Source organism: Chinchilla lanigera, unplaced genomic scaffold (genome assembly GCF_000276665.1).
Source record: "Chinchilla lanigera isolate Chin_1 unplaced genomic scaffold, ChiLan1.0 scaffold00002, whole genome shotgun sequence".
NCBI lineage: Eukaryota > Metazoa > Chordata > Mammalia > Rodentia > Chinchillidae > Chinchilla > Chinchilla lanigera.
This window is the reverse complement of record NW_004955403.1, coordinates 19,324,308-19,346,808: the sequence shown is the minus strand read 5'-3', so window position 1 is coordinate 19,346,808 and position 22,501 is coordinate 19,324,308. Positions and strand designations below refer to the sequence as shown.

The 22,501-nt window shown below is 35.0% G+C and overlaps 1 protein-coding gene across 1 annotated transcript in view; it reads left to right on the top strand.

The window, feature by feature from the left end:
• Positions 1–22,501, top strand: part of Agps (alkylglycerone phosphate synthase) — a 128,100-nt gene that overhangs the window by 35,075 nt on the left and 70,524 nt on the right. Inside the window, exons 6-10 of the mRNA XM_005373401.2 lie at positions 216–287; positions 2,561–2,640; positions 3,570–3,650; positions 16,641–16,766; positions 19,754–19,862. Of these exons, the coding sequence (XP_005373458.1) occupies positions 216–287; positions 2,561–2,640; positions 3,570–3,650; positions 16,641–16,766; positions 19,754–19,862 (468 nt within the window). The remainder of the gene's footprint in view (positions 1–215; positions 288–2,560; positions 2,641–3,569; positions 3,651–16,640; positions 16,767–19,753; positions 19,863–22,501) is intronic.

The following is a 22,501-nucleotide window of genomic DNA, read 5'->3' as shown; positions in this document are numbered from 1 at the left end:
TGATTTTTAGTGGAAATATGATAGCTAAATCAGTGTGTGTATTTGGATTTGATATGCTGGTCCAGAAAAGGTGATGTTAATGTAGCTGTTTAATTTGTTAATCAGTGAATAAATGAAATTTGTATGCTAAAGAACTTTATAAACCCTTGTTTTATAAGGTTACCAGATATTAATCACATCCTAGTAATTTCTTCATTTTCCTTTTCTTTTAATAGCATGTCATGATGATGTAGTTAAGATTGTGAATCTAGCATGCAAATACAACCTGTGTATCATACCAATTGGTGGTAGGTATTGTGCTTTTCATATTTTAATATGATGCTAAATATTTATTTAAAATATTTGTCTCATCCACTGAATACAAATACTTTTGTAATTACGATGTAGTTATTTTCAAAAATTGATTTATAGTGCTCATTCCTGCTCTAAGGAATGTCTCAACTGTTTTGAGACATGGTATAACCCTTAATTTATGGATTTTTTTCCTATATGGATCATAGTTGTAACTTTATAATGGCTGACCAAGAAGTCATTCCTAGCCAGACATTGTGGTGTATGCCTGTAATCCTAGCACTCTGGGATGCAGAGGCAGGCAGGAGGATCACAAGTTTCACCTTAACCTGGGTAACTTAGCAACTTAATGAGAGTCCATCTCAAAATACAAATAAAGAGATGTAGCTCAGTGTAAAAAGAAAAAAAAGGAAAAGTTCTTGCTTTAGTAATTATTTTCTAACTTTTATGTTTATGGAGAGAATTTTATTTTTCAAAGGTAAAATATAAATATACATAATTTTTTTTGTCTTTTTGACATAGGGTCTCGTTATGCAATCCAGGCTGTCCTTGAGCTCACTTTGTAGCCCAGGCTGGTCTTGAATTCGCAACGATCCTCCTGCCTTAGCCTCCCGAGTGCTGGGATTATAGGTGTGCGCCACCACGCCCGGCCTCATAATATAATTTTTTGAGAAACAGAGTAATCAGAAAACATGCAGATTGAAAGATCACCAGGGGCCGGGGATATAGCTCAGTGGCACAGTGCCTGCCTGGCAGGCACAAGGTCCTGAGTTTGATTCCTCGTACAAAAAAAAAAAATCACCAGTACAGTGATGAACAATATTTTTTAATACAGAAAAATAGTACTTCTGCATTTTAAAGTAAATTTGATTTCTTTTGATCTTTTATTAGCTACATTGTTTTAATAACTTATCTGGTGTAATCAAATATACGTGTTTAAATTTTAAAAATGATTGTCATGAAAGACACATTGCATTAATCCCCCTCAAAATACTCCTCATTTCATACTTACATCATTGTTCTTGCCACTTTCTGAAGCAGCTCTAGAAGTACTCTTTCATGAGTATCTTTGATTGCACTGCCCTGGGTGCCTCTGTTCTGAATTGATTTAAAAGTTTATTTTTGTAAAATAAAAACTTACGGTGTGTTTTCAAGTAATTTTCCTTGGCACTGGTGCCTTGTAACCTCTGGCTTTTTCCCAAGTCAAAATGACCATGACAGCTAAACATTTTAAATTTAATCAAGGGTCAAGGCAGTCATGACAGCACCAACCAAAGACACTTGGAAAAGAGGATATGTTTTAGAGCTGCTTCTAAAAATGGGAAGAAAGGTGGGATAAGCGTGTTTGAAGCCAAGAGGAGTATTTTGAGGGGGATAATGGTCATACATCTTTTACTATGATAAATTTTTTTAAAACCTCACCATATTTTTTGATCACATAATATATACAAGCCAAGGGATGTGTTACCTGCAGTGACTACATTGGTATTGATGGAATAGAAATGAACTCAGCAGTTGCTGGAGCACCTTTGCAGCTGATACTGTCTGTTGAGTTCGTGCAAAAGACACTATAGTAAATTTTAAAAAAAGAGACTATAGTGCCACTGTTTATGAAATATTTTTTCTGATTGTGAATGACAGTACAAGCAAATAGTTACTGATCAAAGGTATTATGTTTCTAACTGGCAATTTGTGATCTGGTCTTGTGAAACAATTCATTGTTTCCTCTATATTAAAAGCACTTTTTCATTAAAGAATATAAAAATTGTGTTTAAATGTTTAATCTAGACATTTTAACTTGTTTCTGTTCTGTCAAAGTCCTTTTGTATGAGAGTAGAAGATGTTATTTTAAATGATAAATGAATCTCATAATTAAGGTAGAAAGGACTTAATGGTATCTATAGTTGTGTATGATGAATTTCTTTCTTTTTTAAGTTACTTCTTCACAGAAATCCTTAGTTTAGAACTTTTCTAATTATGTTTTTGGAGTTCTACAAACTGCTAGGGACTTCACTTGAGTGTGTCATGTCCAGGGGATGGAGCCATGTCCCATTGCTTTCGGTTCCATAGTACTGCTTCATTTTGGCACACAGCGTAAAGGAAAGGTGAGTTTGCTTTTAGCGTGTTAGCTCTTGCAAATTGTATTTTGCAATAGAAATAGGTGTGACTTTCTTAGTGGGTCTAACTGTACATTGTTAGAGATTTGCCCTAGAAGTGCAGCTGAAAGTAAAATACATAAAAATAAACTTGTGATTTCCTATTTTGGCAGGAGGAACAAGTGTGTCATATGGCCTAATGTGCCCTGCAGATGAGACAAGAACAATAATATCTTTGGATACTTCACAAATGGTATACCATTATTTAAGATGCATTTGAAGATAGTGTCTGTTTAAAACATTGTCCTTATGGCTCTGCTTCCATTGTCATTTAAAAAAGATTTCCATTTTGTTTTAAATGTATTTCATTATTATATTTTAACCTTATCTTCAGGTATCCAAAAGCTAAATTCATTTCTCTAAGGTGTGTATCTTGCTGCTATTCTACCAAATTAGCCTGTGAAGTTGATCATTTGAGAAGCATAAATTGAAATACTGACATGTTAGATGGCTTGGTTTCTATTATTAAAAACAGATCAGATAATAATAGTTAAGGTTAATTTGAATAACCCAGACTCACTTATACTGTTACATTTTTGTGTGGGGATTTGTGAAAGATGTAATTTTAATGATAGGATTACAGTCTAAAGTTTAGACTCACTGCTAAGAGTTGCAAATTGAACCCAGGGCCTTGACACTGACTTACATTCCTACCCCTTTTTTATTTTTATTTTGAGATGAGGTCTCACTAAGATGTTAACTTGCATAGGCAGGGATCCTGCCTCAGAGTACTGGGATTATAGATATGTGCCGTCAGGCCCGACTAAGAAGTCTGGTTTTAGTAGTACAAAATAATTTATGAAGCTATTTCTGTTTATGTGTGTGTCAAGCCTAGATAGTTATTTGTGTAAGCTAAGAGGTGAAATTTAATTCCGATTAATATGTGCATAAAGAAGAGTCTGTGTTTCAAGCTGACTCCTGCATCGCATACTACCTTTGTTACTATGTCGTGAGATGCAGTAAGGGATAGGTGGAGCGTGTTTCCCAGGTAGGTGGTAGTGGGGAACCCTACTTGCTTAATCTCTACCTTGTAACTTTTTGCTTAGAATTAAGAAGTTGTATCGTTCTGGAGAAAATCTTAATAGTTCCTAGAGGTGAGAATTCTGTCTTCCTTTTCAACAGAATCGAATTCTCTGGGTCGATGAGAACAATCTGACAGCTCATGTAGAGGCTGGTATAACAGGACAAGAGTTGGAAAGACAGGTATGTTACCCCTTTAAGTAAGGTTTCCAATACTGCTGTATCCTCTCTCACGATACATCCATTCACTCAGTGAATTTGCTCAGCTTCTCATGTGCATCAGGCATTGAGCTAGATGCTGAGAGCACAGTTCTGAGTAGGACATCATCCCTACCCTCAGCTACCTTGCATTAGGACGGAAAGTTAGGCAAATGACAGTTAGTGGTTGAGAGTGAGAATTGCTGTGTGGAGAGTAAATTCAGGGTGTGTGGTTCTACAGATTGGGCTGCTTGAGGAAGACTGGGACAAAGAAGGTGTCACAGAGGATTCAGCATTAAAATCAGACTTCAAGATGAGTTAGAGTTAGCAAAAAAAAAAAAAAAAAGACGAGTTGGAGAAAACAATTCAGGTAGATGAGGTAGATTTTGATGTAATTCAGGTAGTGTTTTTACAAGTTTGCCTTTCTTCTGGATGACACTTTTACTTTGTAAAAGCACTCATGGAAGTGGGCTTCCAGAACTGCTTTAGAAAGTGGCAAGCTTGATGGCATAAGTGTGTTAAAAATGAGAGGGAGTATTTTGAGAGAGTTTAATGGCAGTATGTCTTCTACTATATTTAACTTTCCTAATTTAAACACACACCATATATTTTGATCACACCTCATATAGTGTATATACATGTGGGAGAACACATATTTGTATTTGTGTATTGGGTGGGAGTCGAGTGGTAGTGGGAAAGGGTGAAGCCAGAAAAATATGAAGAGGTCATATTATAAAGGGTCTTATAAAGACCTTTTTAGAAGTTTGAACTTTGTATTTATACAGTTTTGGGTATGGTGGGGCTAGGTAAAAGTTGGTTAAGAGACTGCTGTAATAATTTAGACAAGATTTGAAGTGACCTGATATAAAGTCATAGGAGTGGAGCAAAGTGAAACAAATTGGAAACAGAATTCTCAGGTCTTGGTGATAAATTGCACCAGCTGGGTAGATGTTGGTGTTTACTATTCGTTGAACTTCTCAGTGTATAATTTTACCGAAAACTTTCCAATGCATAATTTCACAAGTAGAGAAACTCTAGAGGCCTTTTAGCATTTTTGTGGGGATCCTAATTAGGTTTTGGAAAATTTCAGGTTTTCTTCATCTATTCTAAGCAGGTTATTGTAAAAATGAGTTGGTTTCATTTTCCTCAAATGTGATCAAGATGATTATGACTTAGCTTTTGTAAAGAAAAATAAGGAAGTTCAATTTGTTGGTGGTTTACTAACCACTGTGTCCATCTGAGGTTATAGAAACCCACCCCTCCCCTAAACCTTTTCTAGAGCATGGAGAAAGATACAGTGTGATTGTTGATCTCATCTTTAATGTTTTTTCTTCTAGTTCTTCAAATGTTTTTTGAAGTTGGTCTACTTGTGGCCAGCTCTGCTTGAAAGGGTTCAAAAATTAAGCTGTTTTATTTTTGATGTAATGCAGTAAGATACAGAGAAATAGACTAAAACCAAACATATTTACTGAGGTATTGTTAATGATCTTCAGATAAGTTAGGGTTTTATGTAAGTCAAGATAAGAGTTAATTATTATAGCATATAATGAATTAAGTGAGCGGAATATAATATATAATGAAAAACTCTAAAAAGTCCTGTATTAGTCTTCCATCATGTCTCTATGAGGCAATATCAGTATACTTTTTTAAATAACGAAGAACAGCCTTTTATGTATCCAGTTATATATTCTTTATTATAACATTTGATATAGTATTTTAACCTTTCCAAGTTTTCTTTCTCTTTTTTTTAAAGGTTAGAATTAAAATTCAAGGAAGGTATTCCCTTGAAATTTAAGTGACATTTTCCTAGAATAGGACCTTCTGATATTTTATCTACTGGTTTGTTTCCCTAACTGCCACTGTTGAACTATTTTGTTCCCCAGTTTAACATCTTCATTAAATTTTTGTGTCCTTCATTTTCTACTTCAAATGAAATAACCAGCTTAGAAATGTTCTGCCCTTTTCTTCTAGCGGTTTTAAAATAACAAAAATACAATACTTGGATAGCAGTTTTTAATCTCTTTAGCTTGTAAATTGCATTGCGTTTAATACATATAAAATTTGAGAGAAGTCACTAATGAGTAGTTATGATTGGGGAATTTTTCTTAGGTTTATAATTGGGCTACTTTATTACTTCATAGTCTAGGGATATTTGACTTTAATTGTTCTTCTTCGGAGGGTCAGTATCACTAATTAACACATTATCTTTCTTTGTTTTCTAATAGCTATTAGCACTTGCTGAACTTCAGCTATAATTTCTAGTTGTGTGATCTTGGGCAAGTTACTATCCTTTATTGTATAGTTTCAAAATGGAAATGATCCTACTTTGTAAGGTTGATGTTAGGATGAAATTAACAAAGTACTTAGAACTTTGGCTCATTCCACTAATAATTATTGAGCATTATCTACTTTATTCAAGCATAGTTGACTTTTAAATATTCCTTTTACATGCTTTTTTTTGGTGTGTGTGTCTTTTTGAGGTTTTGGTATGCAGTTCAGGCAGGCCTTAGCTCACTTTGTAGCCCAGGCTGGCCTAGAACTCACAAGGATCCTCCTTTGTCTCAGCTTCCTGATTGCTGGGATAACAGGCATGCGCCACAATGCTTAGCTCCTTTTACATGCTGAAAACTTCCAAATTTGTATCATTAATCCAGAGTATAGAAAGATAAACTTAATTTCCTAGTTGATTCTGTATTTATGTATCAGACAGACTTTTCAAATTCAACATTGTATTTTTAAAATTTATTTTTATCAGTGTATGTTTATAGTACATAATGTTTATATTCCTTGTGTGGAGTTGTATGGAGTTGTTTATATTCCTTGTGTGGAGTTGTATAGATATATAACACTTAATTCCTTTTTTCATCACTTTTTGCTTATGCAACCTTGAGTTCTTTATATAGTCTAGACATTAGTGCTCCATCTGAGGAATAGCTGGCAAAAATATGTTGTCTTTTCACTTTTTTTGTCTTTTCTTTCACTGCACATAAGCTTTTTAATTTGATATGACCCCTTTTTTGAATCTTGGTACTATTTCTTGTACAACCAGGGTTCTGTTCAGAAAGTCCTTGCCTAGGCCAGTGACATCAAGAATTTTATATTCTAGCGGCTTAAGTGTTTCTGTTTTAATGTTTAGTTCTTTGATCCATCTTGATTTTAACTTACTGTGTAGTGAGAGAGATGGGCCTGGATTCTGTGTTCTACATATGGATAGCCAGTTTTCCCTTTTTTGGCCCCTTTGTCAAAGATCAGATAGTTAAATGTGCTTGGGGTTGTTTCTGCATCCTCTATTTTGCTTCTGTGCCAGAATCCTGATGTCTGCTTTTGTGCTAGTTTCATGCTATTTTCATTACTGTAGCTTTGTAATATAATTTTAAGTCCAGTATTGTAATGTCTCCTGCTTTGCTCTTATTACGCAGGATTGCTTTTGCTGTTTTGAGTCTCTTCTGGTTCTGTATGCATTTTAAGATTATTTTCTCCAGGGGGCTGGCAATTTAGCTCAGCAGCAAAGCGCCTGCCTGGCAAGCGCAAGGTTGTGAGTTCGATTCCCGGTACCAGAAGAAAAAAAAAAAAAAAGATTATTTTCTCCAGTTCTATGAAGAATGCTGTTGGTATTTTGATTGAGATTGCGTGAAATTTGTATATGAATTTTGAAGTATGCTCATTAAATTCAGTATTTTATTTCCTGATTTGTTTTTGTCTTTTTGAGGCAGGGTTTTACTATGGACTTTAGGCTGACCTTGAACTCACAGCAGTCCTCCTGCCTCAGCCTCCCAAGTGCTGGGATTACAGGCATATACCACCACACCCGGCTCAAATTAAACATTTTAAAGGCAAAATATTTTTGTTTTGTTTTTTTTCCGGTCCCAGCAATTGAACTCACAACTTCACACTTGCCAGGCAGGCGCTGTGCCACTGAGCTAAATCCCCAGCCCCAAAGGAAAAATTTTTACTCTTCTCCCCAAAATTTGCTTATTCTGTAGCCATTTTATGATCGGTTGATAAAAATTTACTTTTTGGGAGTTCAGACCAAAATCTGTATCATATATTTTTGTTTTCTTTTACTTTTGGATAATTTCGTAAAGATCTAATTGCCATATAAATAAATTGCTCTCATTTACCGTGAATATTTGATAAGTTTTGACATAGGAGTACAGTCACAGAACCATGATCATCATGAGGGTAATGAATATTACTCCAATTACAAAAAGTTTTTTTTTTTCCCTCTTTATAATAATCATCCCTTAACCAAGCCCTGACAATTACTAACCTGCTTTTGGTGACTTAAGTCCTCCTACAACTTTATTAACACCAATAAAGTTGGCTTTTTTGGGGGAGGGTCTTACTTCTTTTACTTTATAATTATTTTGCGATTCATCCGTATTTAGTGCACTTACAAATAGTTCACTTCTTTATATTGGTCAGTAGTATTCCACTGTATAGATAGCGCCATTTGTTTATCCATTTATCTGTTGATAGGCACTTGGATTGTTGCCAGTTTGGGGCTATTACAAAGAAAACTGCAATGGATATTCATATAGAAATCCATAATACTTTCATTTCTCTTGGGTAAATATGTAGAAATGGAATAGATAGATGACTCTGGTGGGTAGTTTTTGAAAAACTAACAAAGTTTTTCCCAGAGTGATTGTATCATTTTATATTCTCACTAGTACTATATAAGTTCTCACATTTTCCACATCCTTACTAATACTTTTTGTTAGTCCTTGTTTAATTTCAGTTATTCCAACAACTTGATAGTAGTATCTCACTGCAGTTTTATTTTTCATTTCTGTAATTGTGTGGTTGTACATCTTTTCATGTGCTTATTTGCCATTCATATATTTGCAGTGGTTAAAGTGTCAATCATTGAAATTGAGTCCTCAGTATTTTCTCTTCTGAAAATCTGTTCTCTTTAATAGTATGCTTCATTTATGCTGCAAGATGACTGAGGTTAGGAAAACAATGGAAGGTCATTCCTTGGGGTGGGAAAACTCAGTGCCATTTTCCCTGCAAAGAGCCCTGCTGCAAGACTCAGGCCATAGCTTTTCTTCTCTGGGCATTGCATTAATTCTTGGCTGTTGAAGACAGAAGTGGAGATAGGAGAGGTCCAGCTGATGGGGCCAGATCTTAGAGATCAGAGGGCAGAAGAGGCTGGCCGAGTGAGCTCCTTGAAAGCATCTCTAGTAACTAGAAGTTGGAATTAAATCACTTGTCATCACAGGAGTGGGAAGAGGAAGAGAGAACAGGAATCAAAGGCCAGACTAAGTGCATCTAATCTGCACTCTCAGGTTATTCACTGCTCAGCTGGATTTCCTAGTTAGTACAGGGATCTGGTGTGGGGGTGGGGGTGGGGTTCTGCCTACAGTACTGTAATCCCAGACTGCTCTTGGAAAAATGGTCTTGTTGCTTCAAAAAGGCCTAAAGGATACAATCATTACAGAAATCCCTTTGGGGTTATTTCCCCCTTCAATAAAATAACAAATCCCTCAATACCAAGTTTCCATAATTAATGAAATCATAAGACAAAATACAGTGGTCCTTGTCAAATCTTAAAGCTGGATTGTGGATAGTGGCTTCAAAATATAGCCTCTATTCTCCTCCCTAGCAAATAGGATGACCTGGAACATTCTTTCCACTGCCTTTTGTGCTCATTATATTGGCTCCAACTAGTAGAATCTTTGCAATTTATTCCTGCTAATTTTCCATCCCTGGCTGGGAAAGAAGGGCGTGAGAAAATGCAAACTGCCCCAAAGAGATGACTGGTTCTCAAGCTTCTTTCTGTTATCAGCACTTAATTGGTGTATGCCTCACAGGTTTTGATGCTATTATCGTTCATTGGAAATCCATTAAGTTTCTGATCACTGTGTGAGAATGGAACCAGTTTGCTCCATTCTCTAAAGGCAAAGATTTGAAGTGGAAGGGACACATCCTAAGTTGTTCATATTTGCAAATAAGGCAAGAGGTCTTTAAAACCAGGAAGTTAGTTTATCTCTCAGACAATCCTTGTTATCCCTCAGACTGCATCTTATCCCTCAGATGGTCCCTGGTGGAAAGGCAGGAACTTCTGAAAAAGGAAGAGCACTCTCAAGCAGGGCTGGAGGTTTCTGAGATGTGTGATCAGCCTGAGATTACATGAGTAGGGCAGGGTGCTTTGCTCTCTGGTCTCCTCTCTGCAGTTTCAGCAGGAAGTAGATTTTGAATGAGAATGAGGAAGTACTGCTGGGTCCTTTTCTTCCTTTGAAGTTAGTCCCTAGAAAGCCAGAGTAGATTGGGAATTTGGCAGCCTGTTCAAGTTCCTGTAAATTCTCATTTTAGTTGATGCCAATGCCTGGGGATAGAGACAGGAGATTTAGGGGACCAGACATACACCAGGCTCTGTCAGACTGTATCATAGACTCAGACACTGATTTCCCAATTGTTAAATTGGGTTGTTTGTTTTCCTATGATTGAATTTCAGAATTCTTTGTATATTGTAGGTATAATATGTGCTTTGCAAATATTTTTTCCCAGTCTGTGACATGTGTTTTTATTACAGTGCCTTTTGAAGAATAGGCATTTTAATTGTCATAAAATATAGTATATTAATTTTTAATCTTATGTATCATGCTTCTGCTATTGCATCTTAACCCAAGATGCAAAGACGTTCTCCTATTTGTTTCATAATTTTTGGTTTATATTGATCAATTTTGAAGGTTTCTGAGCTAATGTTCACAAGGTACAAGGTGATGATTCAAGGTAATTGTTTTTGCATATGTATATTCAATTTATCTAGCACTATTTGTTGAAAAAGGCATGATTTCTTCACTGTAGTGGCATTTCACCATCATTAAAAGAAATAACTTGAGCTTTTGTCCATCTGTCTGTCTTGTTCATCTATAGATAAATATATGCAGCTAGTTATGGACTCTATTCTATATGTTTGTCTTTATACCAGGACCATTTTGTTTTGGCTACTATAGCTTTTCAAAGTTATTTTGGCTATTCTAGTTTTTTAAAAATTTCCACATGCATTTTGTAATGATCTTTTCAATTTCTCTTTAAAAAAACCCGTAAGGATTTTCACTGGGATTGAATTGACTCTGTGTCAGTTTGGTGAGAAGCAATACCTTAATAATATTGATTTTTCTTATCTGGCCCATGAATATAGTATACATAACTCTAGTTTTTTTTTTTTTTTTTTTTTTTAGGTCTAATGTCTTTAAGCAGTACTTTGTTGGTTTTCTGTGCATTGGTCTTCTATATTTTTTAAGTCATCAGATTTGTCCTTAAGCATTACCTGTTGTTGGTGCTATTATAAGTGGTTTTTAAAGAAGTTTCTGAGTTCCAGTTAGGCGGCAGAGTTTGTTTATGTTTCTCACAGACCTAGCTGCTGCCTTCTGCCCCTGGGACTCCAAGATGTGCAAGTCCTTCTCCAACTTCCTGTGCAAAAAAGACTTTCATCCTGGCACCAAATCCAGTATCAAAAAGGTATGGATGGCAGAACATATAAGAAGCAAGAATTAATACAACAGTATCTTATAGAACAAGAGTTATATGATAACAGATTGCTATGGGAGATGAATGCGTAAAGAATGGCCTTAATTTCATAGATGAGGCCCCACCAGGAGCTAACAAAGCAAACAAAGAGGAAGAAGAAACAGAAGGAGAGGCAGAGGACAACTCTGAATGGCAGAAGGGGGCTGTGCGTGAAAAATATGCCAAATATGACATGAACATCAGACATCAGTCCTTTAGTATTAAGGTTTGAAATGCGAGGTTTATTAAATGTCCTAAGTGGGTTCATGTAACACAAATTGAGGGTCCTTTGTTTGGTCTTTAGGGGATCAGTGCCGGTTTGGTTCCCAGTGATGGCTCAGGGCCACTGATGCAGCCCTCAGAGGCGATACTGGACATGAGCATCAGTGGGTTTGCCCTAAAACACAGTGTGTTAATGAGCAGGCGTGTGCATCACCAGAGTGCTGCAAGTGAGAGTGAAGAAGATACAGAAGTTGAATTCTTAGTCACTAACAAGAATTAATACAAAATCAAAAACAGAAACTTCTTAGGAAATTGGACAGACTGAAAAGAAAAATAAGAAAAAAGACGTAAAAAAGAAAAAGTTACATGAGAGCAGGAGTAAACACAAAAAACAAATGCAAATCCTCTTTCTCCTCTTCTTCCTCTTCCTCTTGCTCTTCTGCAGAGATCTCAGAAAGCAGTAGTAAGAGTACAGCAATGGAAAAAATAGAAAAGAAGAAGGAAAAAAGGAAAGGAAAACAAGTGTTTAGAAAGTAAGGACAGGGCTTCCAAAGAGAACTATTCTAAGAGAAGACTTTATGAAGAGCCCTCAAGCAGTCACAGTAACAAGAGAAAAGCCAGGGAGATGCCTTGGTTTGCAACGCGAGAGAGTTCTGGGAAGAACAGCAGTGAATGGAGCCCTTTGGATACTGATCAGTCACAGTGCGGAGAGGGGAGGAGCTGAAGTGAAGGAGGGGAGCAGCTGAAGCCGCAGCAGGGGTAGGAGAAGAAGCCGAGGGGGAGGAGAAGAAACCCAAGCCGAGGCCCAAGCCGAAGCCGGAGTCCTGCTAGTTAGGAGCAAAGGGAGATAAGGAAAGGGTCCCAGCGGAGTCCCAGCGGAGTCCCAGTGAAGAGCGGAATAGAAGACACGACACCTGGAGCTGGGGCACAGACAGATGCAGAGGAGAGAAAGGACACACAGAGGGCGTGTGGGAGATGTGCACTAAAGGGACGTGGAGAATGAAGCTCGAGTGGGGACAGAATAAAGACTGCGTGTGACAGTTACCTGCGAATAAAAATCTCTGCACTTTCTTACTGAATACCTTTAGCGAGGGTTAAAGCATGGGCTACCGTCTTTCTAATAAAAACCACTTTTAATTTCAAAAAAGTTTATGATTGTTCCTTATGAAATACAATTGACTTGGATATAATTCTTGCATCCTACAACCTTGTTAAATTCACTAATTAGCTCTAAAAGATTTATTTTTAGATTTTCTACATAGATGATGAAAAAATTTTTTGCTTTTCAACCTGCGTTTTTAAAATTTCTTTTTCCAGTACCTGATTGTGTGGGCCAGAACCTCTAGTACAGTGTTGAAAGCAAGGGTAGATATTCTTGTCCTTTTTCTAAGAGAAATGCATTCACAACTTTATCACTAAGTGTAAGATTGAGTGTTGTTTCTAGATGTTCTTTTTTTAAGTCTGAGGAAGTCCCTTTTTTAGCTTGTAGAGCATTTTTATTAGGAATGGATGTTGGATTTGTCAAATAACTTTTTTGGGTTTTATGGCAGAAGTTAAGATACTTGATGTCCATCTGTCTTTCTAATAAAGGTTTTAACATTTTAAATTTCCACCTATCTACTGCTCTGTTGGTATCCCATATATTTTGACATGTCTGTCTTTTTTGTTTATTTCACATTTCCTAGTCCCTTTTAATTTTCTTCTTTGACTCAGTGGTTATTTATAAGTATGTTATTTAGTTTCCAATTAGGGATTTTTTTTCCACACATCTTTCTGTTACTGATTTCTGTCTTAATTCCACTGTGTTAAAAAAAAAAAAACCCACATTGTATACAACTTATCTCCTTTGAACTTACTGATACTTGTTTTATGGCACACAATGCGGTATATTTTGTAAACTTTCCATGTGTGCACCTACGAAGAATGTGTCATGTGCTGTTTGGTAGAGTAGTTGATAGATGTCTGTTAGGTCTAATTGATTTATAATATTGTTCAGGACTTCTTTAATTTTCTGTGTATTCTATTCTATTAAAATGTTCAACTGTAATTGGAGATCTGTGCATTGTTTCTTGCAGTTCTAACAGTTTTTGGTTTGTGTATTTTAAAACTTATTAGGGAACGGGTGTTTAAGACTGATGTCTTCTCTGCTAGTGGACCCTTTTTGTCCTTGTGAAATGACTTTTATTTCTAATAACATTCTTTGCTCTGAAGTCAACTTTGATATTAAAATAACCACTGAAAATTATATTTTTTACCTTTTTCTATTCTTTTTAACCCATTTCTAGATTTATATTTAAAATGCCTTTTTTGTAGGCAGTATATGATTGGGTCTTTCCTGTTTATCTTACTTGACACTTGTTTCTTTTACATTGGGAACATTTAGGCTATTCAACTTCAGTGCAGTTTATTGACACTTTCTGTTTAAGTCTGTCTTCTTGCTATAGGTTGAGTGTTCCTAATCTGAAATTTGAAATGCTCCAAAATTTGAAACTTTTACAATGCTAGTATGATGCCACAAGTGGAAAATTTCACTCAACCCCACAATGATGGGTTGTAGTCAAAGTGCAAGTGCCCTAAAAATACAGTATAAAATTACTTTCTGGCTATGTGTTTTAAGATGTTTATGAAATATAAGTGAATGTTGTGTTCAGATCTGGTTTTCACCCCCAAGGTATCTCATTATATATGCAAATATTCTAAAATTTGAAAAATCTGAAATGCTTCTGGTTCTAAGAATTTCAGATAAGGGATAGTCATTCTATATTTGTTTATATTCTCCATCAGGTTTTTGTTCTTTTCCATTTACTGCCTTTTAAAAGATCAATATTTTAAAAGTTACTCTATATACTTTATTAACAGTAACTTTTTCTTTTTTTCTTTTTTTGTTTTAGGATTACTGGTATGGATCTTTAATTTAGAACAGTTTTACAGAATAATGGCTCCACAGGGCAACAGTAGTGATGCTGGCAATTTGTACATGCCAGAAAGAAGCCGTAAAATGTTATTTATATAGAGTTCAGTACTGTTCACAGTTTCAGACATCTACTGGGTCTTGAAAGTATCTTTTGTGGATAAGGGGAGACTACTGTACAACCTCCACAATTTATGTTTTTTTTTCTTTGTTTTGATGATGTATCTAATACTTAGCACAGGGTCAGTAAATATTTGTTGTTTTGGTTGAAGAGAGACACAGAGGTAAGATAAAATTTCCTATTGCCATAGAGCTTCACGGAACATGGTGATTGATGGACGTAGTCATATTTATGCAGTGTAGCTTGGAGCAGAGAGGTTATTTTATTTAAGAAGAATATTTTGGGGGTACAGATTAGAAAAGTGGTAGAGCATTTGCTTAGCATGCACTAAAGCCTGAGTTTAGTCCCTAGCACCACTTTAAAAAAAAAAGAGTAATTGGTTAATTGTATGAATTAATCTTGATGTTCAGCACATTTTTCTTAGTACTTAATGACATTAACAGAGACTTTTAAAGGAGTAAATAGATGAATATATATGGTAGTAGATACCATTCATTAAGCACTTACTATATGCCAACAGTTGTTTCGTATTAAATTAGCATGATGTAGTATGTGTCTTTTCTTGCTAGAGTAAATGATAAATCCCAAACCCAGGCTTTTAAACATTATACTTACTTCACCTACACTGTAGGAAGTTAATGAGATTTTAAAGAAAGGAAGTAGATTTAAAATTGGTGTGCTAGGTTGTGCTCCCTCAGCATTGCTACCTACCAGTATTTTGGATCTTTATCTTTGTTGCTTTATACAGTTCCTGGCACATAGTAGCTACTTACTACTGAAGAAAATGATGAAGTAGCCTGCCAGATATAAGGGGCAATTTAATAATATATCTAATATAGAATATACCAGTAGAAATAGTTTATATATTTAATGACCTGCTTTTGTGGAGGTAGTGTACAGATTTGTTTTGTAGTAAACATATATAAGCAAGAACTCTATATTGTGCCTACCATATCTTAGGGATCTGTGAATGTGTTTTTTTCTTCTAATTTCATAAAATTAGCAGCAGTACTCTTTTGAGAGAAAATAATGTCATTATAGATTGTTTGGGGATGAGTTAGGGAAGAAATGCAACCATCTGATAATCTTGATTTTTAACCCAATCAGCCATATATCTGGTTTATTTGTGGGTGGTTAGTAAGCTCTTAAAGTTGAATAAATATATTGAATATATAATGACAAAAATCTTATGTAGCAATTTATGTCTTCTCAAATCTTGTTTTTCAAGCAGCTAAACTAGAAAAGATAAACAATTTGCATTGCTGGTGTATAAAACCTAACAAATTATGTTTAACCTAATAGGCTTTTAAATTTTGGATTATAACTTTTATACCATAGCTGACATATTTTGCATCTCTGCATGGCTTACTTGAAAAATAGAAGCAGTTGCTTCACTGGATGCCTATCAAAATGGTCAATGCAGATTGATGGGCTGGAGTGCGGTAGACAGTGGGTGTGCAGATGGTAGTGTCTGTACCATTTGACAGGAGATGGCTGAGTCTCTAAAGTGATTTCAGTGGAATGGCTTTGGTGTTTGGCAGTAAAGGGCATCCATTCAACCTCAGGTGCTGTACAGATGGCAGAGCCAAGCTAATATAGAAAAATGAGAAACAAGTGACTATTTAATGTACAGGAATGCATGATCCACATCACAAATAAATGATGGTATTACATGCAGGAAACCGAGCCAGATGGCTGTACATTAAAACACATGACTCCTTGAGCGAATTAAGTACAGGCAATTTGCTCAGATTTCCTGCAGGCCTGCTGCATGTTATATTAGGGTAGGGAGAATGGGAGATTATTTTTGAGAGTGTATGTGGTAGGTGAAGTTGGCAGTTAAATAAGCATAATCTGATCTCCCTAAGTATTTAAATTGTCTCTTTGAGGAGGAATGGATGGCTTTAATATAAAAGGATTTAAGAAGTAAGATTGCCCATTGAATCTGTGGAAAATGCAGCTCTTTTGGGCCACACTTCTCAGTTTTACAAAGTTTTCCACTAGGCAAAAGCTTAAAAAAAGTTTCTGTTTGTTCATTTGTTTTTAGGACTAGTAAAATTAATGTGTGTGTGTTTTTTTTCTATAGAGGTTTTAATAAATGAATATCAGTGATTTCTGGAAATTTTAAAGTGGGAGAAGTTAATGAGTGTTGTGTGAAGAGGGACCATTTTCACTAGCAAAATGTTACATTTTTGTTTTTCAGCTTAAAGAAAGTGGTTATTGTACAGGTCATGAACCAGATTCCCTGGAATTCAGCACGGTGGGAGGATGGATATCTACTCGGGCATCAGGCATGAAGAAGAACATCTATGGCAATATTGAGGACCTGGTGAATTTTTTTCCGGTTATTATATAAATATTGTTGGTGTTTAGAGCTTATTATAAAGAGGTTAAAAGTCTTCAAAAATTAAGTGGAGCTGGGGGTGGTGCTCAGTGGCAGTGACTCGCCTAGCATGTGTGGGACCCTTTAAGACTTTTGTCTGTGTTATGGACTCTTCATAAATGTTTGCATTATCTTCTCTTTTTTTTTTGGTGGTGCTGTGGCTAGACATAGGGTCTTACATGTTCAGCAAGTGCTCTGCTTCTGAACTACCCTTCCATCTCTTTATTTTCTTTTACTGAGGACATTTTTAAAATGGTATTTTTATTTTTGCAGTTAAAATAACCTAAATTTATTTGCAGGGGAGAAAATTTGATCTCTTTGCTATTGGATTATTAATATATTAGAATAAGGCAAATACTTGATAAACTGTATTTAAGTACTGCTGAAGCATGCTGTTTATTTTGGGAGATAATTAAGAACCATAGATTATAAGTGTACATTCTAATGTACTTATTTGCGCTAGTAATTACTTAGCATATTTTAACTTAAAACTTTTTGGAACATCTTGAGTCCTCTGAGACAATCTTAATTTACTTAGCCTTTTTTCTTTCTTTCTTTCTTTTTTTTTTTTTAATGGTGCTGGGGGTTGCACCTAGGGCCTCACAAATGCTAGGCAGTGTTCCACCACTGAGCTGCATCTCAAGCCCTCTTTAAATTTTATTTTGAGATAGGGGCTTGCTAAATTGCCCAGGCTGGCCTTGAAGTTTTGACCCTTGAGCCTCCTGAGTAGCTGGGTTTGCAGGCATGATTAATATTTATTTAACTGATATTAGTACATACTTAAAGTGCAGTAAATAATGATACTGACATTGTTGAACTATTTGAAAAAGCTGAAAAGTTATTTAGTCTACAAAAAGTTGAAATTAATTAATCTACATTTTTAGTGTAATCTGAAGTTTCCAAATTCTTGAATACTTTTCTATGTACAGGGGATAAACTTTTCACCTTAAATTCTGGTTCTTGCGTGTTTTCAAGAACATTTATAGGAATTCCAATTACAGTCTTAAATCAAGTATCTTCAGTTTAATGACTTCACTCAAGGGTTTCCTGAACATTTCTGATTATACTTTCTTATGCTGCTGCATCTGAATTCAAGTTAATGGCCATTAGTAATAATCCGCTGCTTATGGCGGGTGCTTTGCTGTACTTTTTGGTTAGGAAACACTATTAGAAAGAAGAAAATTAAAATCTATAGTAATAAAATCAAACTAAAAATTCTGTATCTTCACTCAGGAAATGAAATTATGATATAGAGATTATTAAATTTTCGAAGAAAATACTTCTTTTAAAGTCATAGTTGTTATATGGACAATTTAAGCAATTAGAAAGCAATTTCTTTTTATTTAAAAAATAATAGTGCACTTTGGAGAAGTATAAAAATAATTTATGCTTTGTATTTAAATGCAGAAAGTCATTTCCAATAATTTTAACATTTTTTGTATTTATCCTTCAAGACCTTTTTCTAGGTATACCATAAATACATGGCTATATCTAGTTCTTAATATGAAACAGAAGGTCATACTGTATAATTTGTTCTTTATATTAACATTTTAACATGAATGAGTGAATATAGGTTTGTGTTATTATTTTTATTTTTTTGTTTTTGTTGTAGTACTGGGGACTGAACTGAGGGGCCTTGTGTGTACTTTATATGCACTCTACTGCTGAGCTGTATCCCTAGCCCTGCACCATCATTTTTAGATTTTATATAATTTCTGTGACTAATTCATGGTTTACTAGACAGTCTTCTTTTATAGTGAGTGTTTAAATTATTCTTGATTTCAAAATTATGAAATAATAGATGAAATATCTTCTGTGATTTTTTTTTGGATACACATCTCTGATCAGTTTCTTTGGGTAATCTCCTAGAAGTTGAACTGCTGGATACGTTTTAGATTCTGGGGATCCTTACAGCCAAACTGCCCTTTAAATCTTTTGTACCAACTGATATTTTCAGTAGTACTCTGAGTGAACCTTTTACTTACATTTTTATTTTAATTTACTATTCCTTTAACTGCTGCTGAATGTAAACTTTTAAAATGTCCTCTTTTCTTATTTTGTGAATTGGTTATTGATGTCCTCTATTCATTTCATTCAGTGATAAACAAATTGTTGTAATTTATCTGTCAGAAATCTATTATAAAATGTGTTGGATTCTTACTTGTTTCTTAATCAGATATCAGGAACTATTTTTAGGATGATCCTCCTTTCCCGTCGTACCTGTTTTATCAGCTGTGCAGTGTATTGTGTACATCCCTGCTCCTCCTTTTTAATTCAGTCCCTGCTGGCCGAACATAGTGTTTTGTTTTGTTTTGTTTTTGGGTACAAGGGATCTAACCCAAAGCCTTCTGCATTTTAGGCAAGTACTTTACCACGGAGCTATATCTCCATTCCCACCCTGACTTCGATGTCATTATAATTAATATTTCATTCTTTTTTCCCAAAATGGGGTTGAAGGTGGGAGTAAGGCAAGAATAACTTTTTCCCTAGCATTCTCAGCATCTACTGCAGTGCCTGACATGAATAATAGTGCTTCACTGTGTAAGTAAGCACTAAGTAAGTAAATGAAAGGCTGAACCTGTAATGTGTTACCATTGCTGTTTTCTTAAAGTCCTTTGATTCTTTGTCCTATGGAAAACCCTAGACTACATTTCATTTAAAAAAATGTTTTTTCATTCTTAAGCTAATGAATATATTTAAATCAATTTAAATCAAGAGGTGGATCATAATCTTAGAAAAGTTTTTTTTTGTACATAACCTTTATATAATTTTACTTTAAATAATTACTAAAAGATACTAGCATTCTGAATGGCATCACGATTTGTAATTTAACCCAATATTTTAAAAATAGTGTCCTGTGTAAATGTATAAGTGCAGGTATACACACACACCTACTGATACCTAGAATTTATATCCTTTGCTGTGTTAAACAGGTGGTTCATATGAAAGTAGTGACACCTAGAGGTGTGATAGAAAAAAGTTGTCAAGGACCTCGCATGTCAACAGGCCCTGATATCCATCACTTCATCATGGGATCTGAAGGTGAATATAACTGCAAATTTATTATGAGAAAAAAGTACAGACTAGTCACTCAGTTTTGTGGAGAAGTATTATTGTGAAAGATTTTTGTAAGAGGACCAAGATTTTTTTTTAACGTTTTATTTTAATTATTACTTAATAAAATTTTTAATATAAGAGCATCTTTTTAAATTTCCCCTTACATGTTGCTTTTTTATACAGGTAATATAGTCTTTTATTTTTATTTCATTTTTCTTTGAGAGTTTTTAATGAATTTTAGGAAAGGTAGTTAAGGTTTAAATGGTTTAACATTGCCTATTAGAATGTTCTGCAATAGTTGTTGCAGTTATCAGATGAAAGAACTGATAAAGCATTATCTTATTGTATTGTTTTTCTATAATTATATCTTATTTATCATTTCATTGTTAGAAGAACTAAAATTTAAGTTCTGCTGATTCACATATATTGTAGACTTCCATTGGTCATCTAATTTTTACTTTGCAAGTAGTAGCCTTTGCTTGATTATTTAATGTTGGGTAGATCAGAATATACTTCTTCATCTCACCCAAAACATGGAATTCCTGAACAGATTAAAAGAAAATCCACCGACTTCCTGCTGTTTTGTAAACTGTTATGTATGCATAGTGAATTTTATGGATAAGGTAATATTGGGCTCATATTTTTGTTCTTAGAATGCTTTAAATTCAGAGAAATAAGTTAAATTAAAACAAGAACATGGGGGCTGGGGATTTAGCTCAGCGGCACAGCACCTGCCTGGCAAGCATGAGGTTGTGAGTTCAATTCCCGGTACCGGGAAAAAAAATAAAATAATTAAATAAATAAATGAAACAAGAACATGTTCCTGAATTAGTAGAGGAACTCATTAGTTATTCATAAGGTTTTCCAAGCCAAAAATGATTTTGGATATCCAAAAAAGAATTTGGATACATTTAGCAATATTCAGGAATAGGGGCTGGGGATTTAGCTCAGTGGCAAAAGCGCCTGCCTGGCAAGCGCAAGGTCGTGAGTTCGGTTCCCGGTACCAGAGAAAAAGCCAAAAATAAAAATAAAAAATAAAAAATATTCAGGAATAAAAGGGCAGTTATAGTGAGCTAAGATGACATAAATTTTAATCTTTGAAAGTAATATCAGAGAGGGGGGAAAATGTTTCTCTGTGATATGATAGAGATTGTATTACTAAGATATGATAGACTGAGGACCAGTGGTATATCGTAGATTTTTTTTGCATGATAATTAATGATAGATCTCTGTCAAGATGTCTTACCTATTCATTGTTTATTCCTTTTCTGATCAGCATACTTTTTTTTTTGGTACTGGGAACCAAACTCATTACCTCACGCTTGCCAGACTGGTGCTGTGCCTCTGAGCTATATCCCCAGCCTCCAGTATACTCTTCTATTAGAAAATAGAACTGCATTTTTAGTAAGAAAAATAAAATGTTCAAATACTTTAAAATAACATTCTCTGATATTTTTCTGAAACTTATTACTGCGTCATTTAAAAAAAATATAACTTACCATTGGATGTCAAATTGAATAATAGCTAGGTTATTAAAACTAATAATTTTAATTACACTATGAGTGGGTACATAATTGGAATCAACTCAAAATATAAATTATCTTTTTCAGTAACCTTATCAAGTATTTTTTTTTAATTGGCATTTAAAAAACTCTTGTTCTTAAATACTTCGCTTGCACCCGTAAGGACACAGATAATAGACCACTAAACTGCAAAAGAAACACAGAGGTCAGTTGATGGGTGCTAAGAAGGCTTCTCTGAGGAGCCTTACCTACAGTGGTCATTGACGGATGGTAAGGAGAAAATGGTTGGGAGAAGGAGAAAGGTGGTTGCCCTGTAGAAACAACATGTAAGCAGGACTAGACGTGAGAAAGGTCCGTGTCTGCTTCCTCATGAAGCTGCCAGAGTTCAGGGCAATGGGAGTGTAAGATTTAGTTGCTGGGTAGAACAGACTACAGGACGAGGGACAGAGAGATAGGAGCTGAGGGAAGCTGACAATATAATTTTTTTAATACTTTTAAAAATAGTTTGACTGGGCTTGGTGGCACACACTTGTAGTCCCAGCACTCTAGGAGGCTGAGGCAGGAGAATCATGAGCTTGAGCCCAACCTGGGGAACTTAGTGACTTAGCCCAGTCTCAAAATTTAAAACTTCAAAAAAAATAAAAGGGCTAAGGATGTAGCTCAGTGTGAAGGCCCTTGCATTCATTCTCTAGTACCACAAAAAGAAAAGAAGCTTGAACCTTTATCTAGAAGACTGGATTACCACCCTGAACAATTATTTTATGAAGTTAAGAAATATCATTTATGGAAAATAAGTAGTCTAGGCTAAATTACTGTACTTAACTAAGATATTAGGCAGAATAGCATATTAATTTAAGAGCATGACCCATGAAGTCAGAACTGGGTTTAAGTACCGGTTCATCCATTTATATTTCTGTGACTTCATGTGAGCTAGGTAATTCTCTGTGTCCAATATCTTCAAGTATGAAATGGAGATAATTAAATATCCAGCTTCATAAACATGTGAGGACTAAATGAGATTATGCTAAGCAATTTGTAAACAGGGGATAGGTACCAAACAAATGTTAACTGTTATTTTTATTTTTTTTTTATTTTTGTACC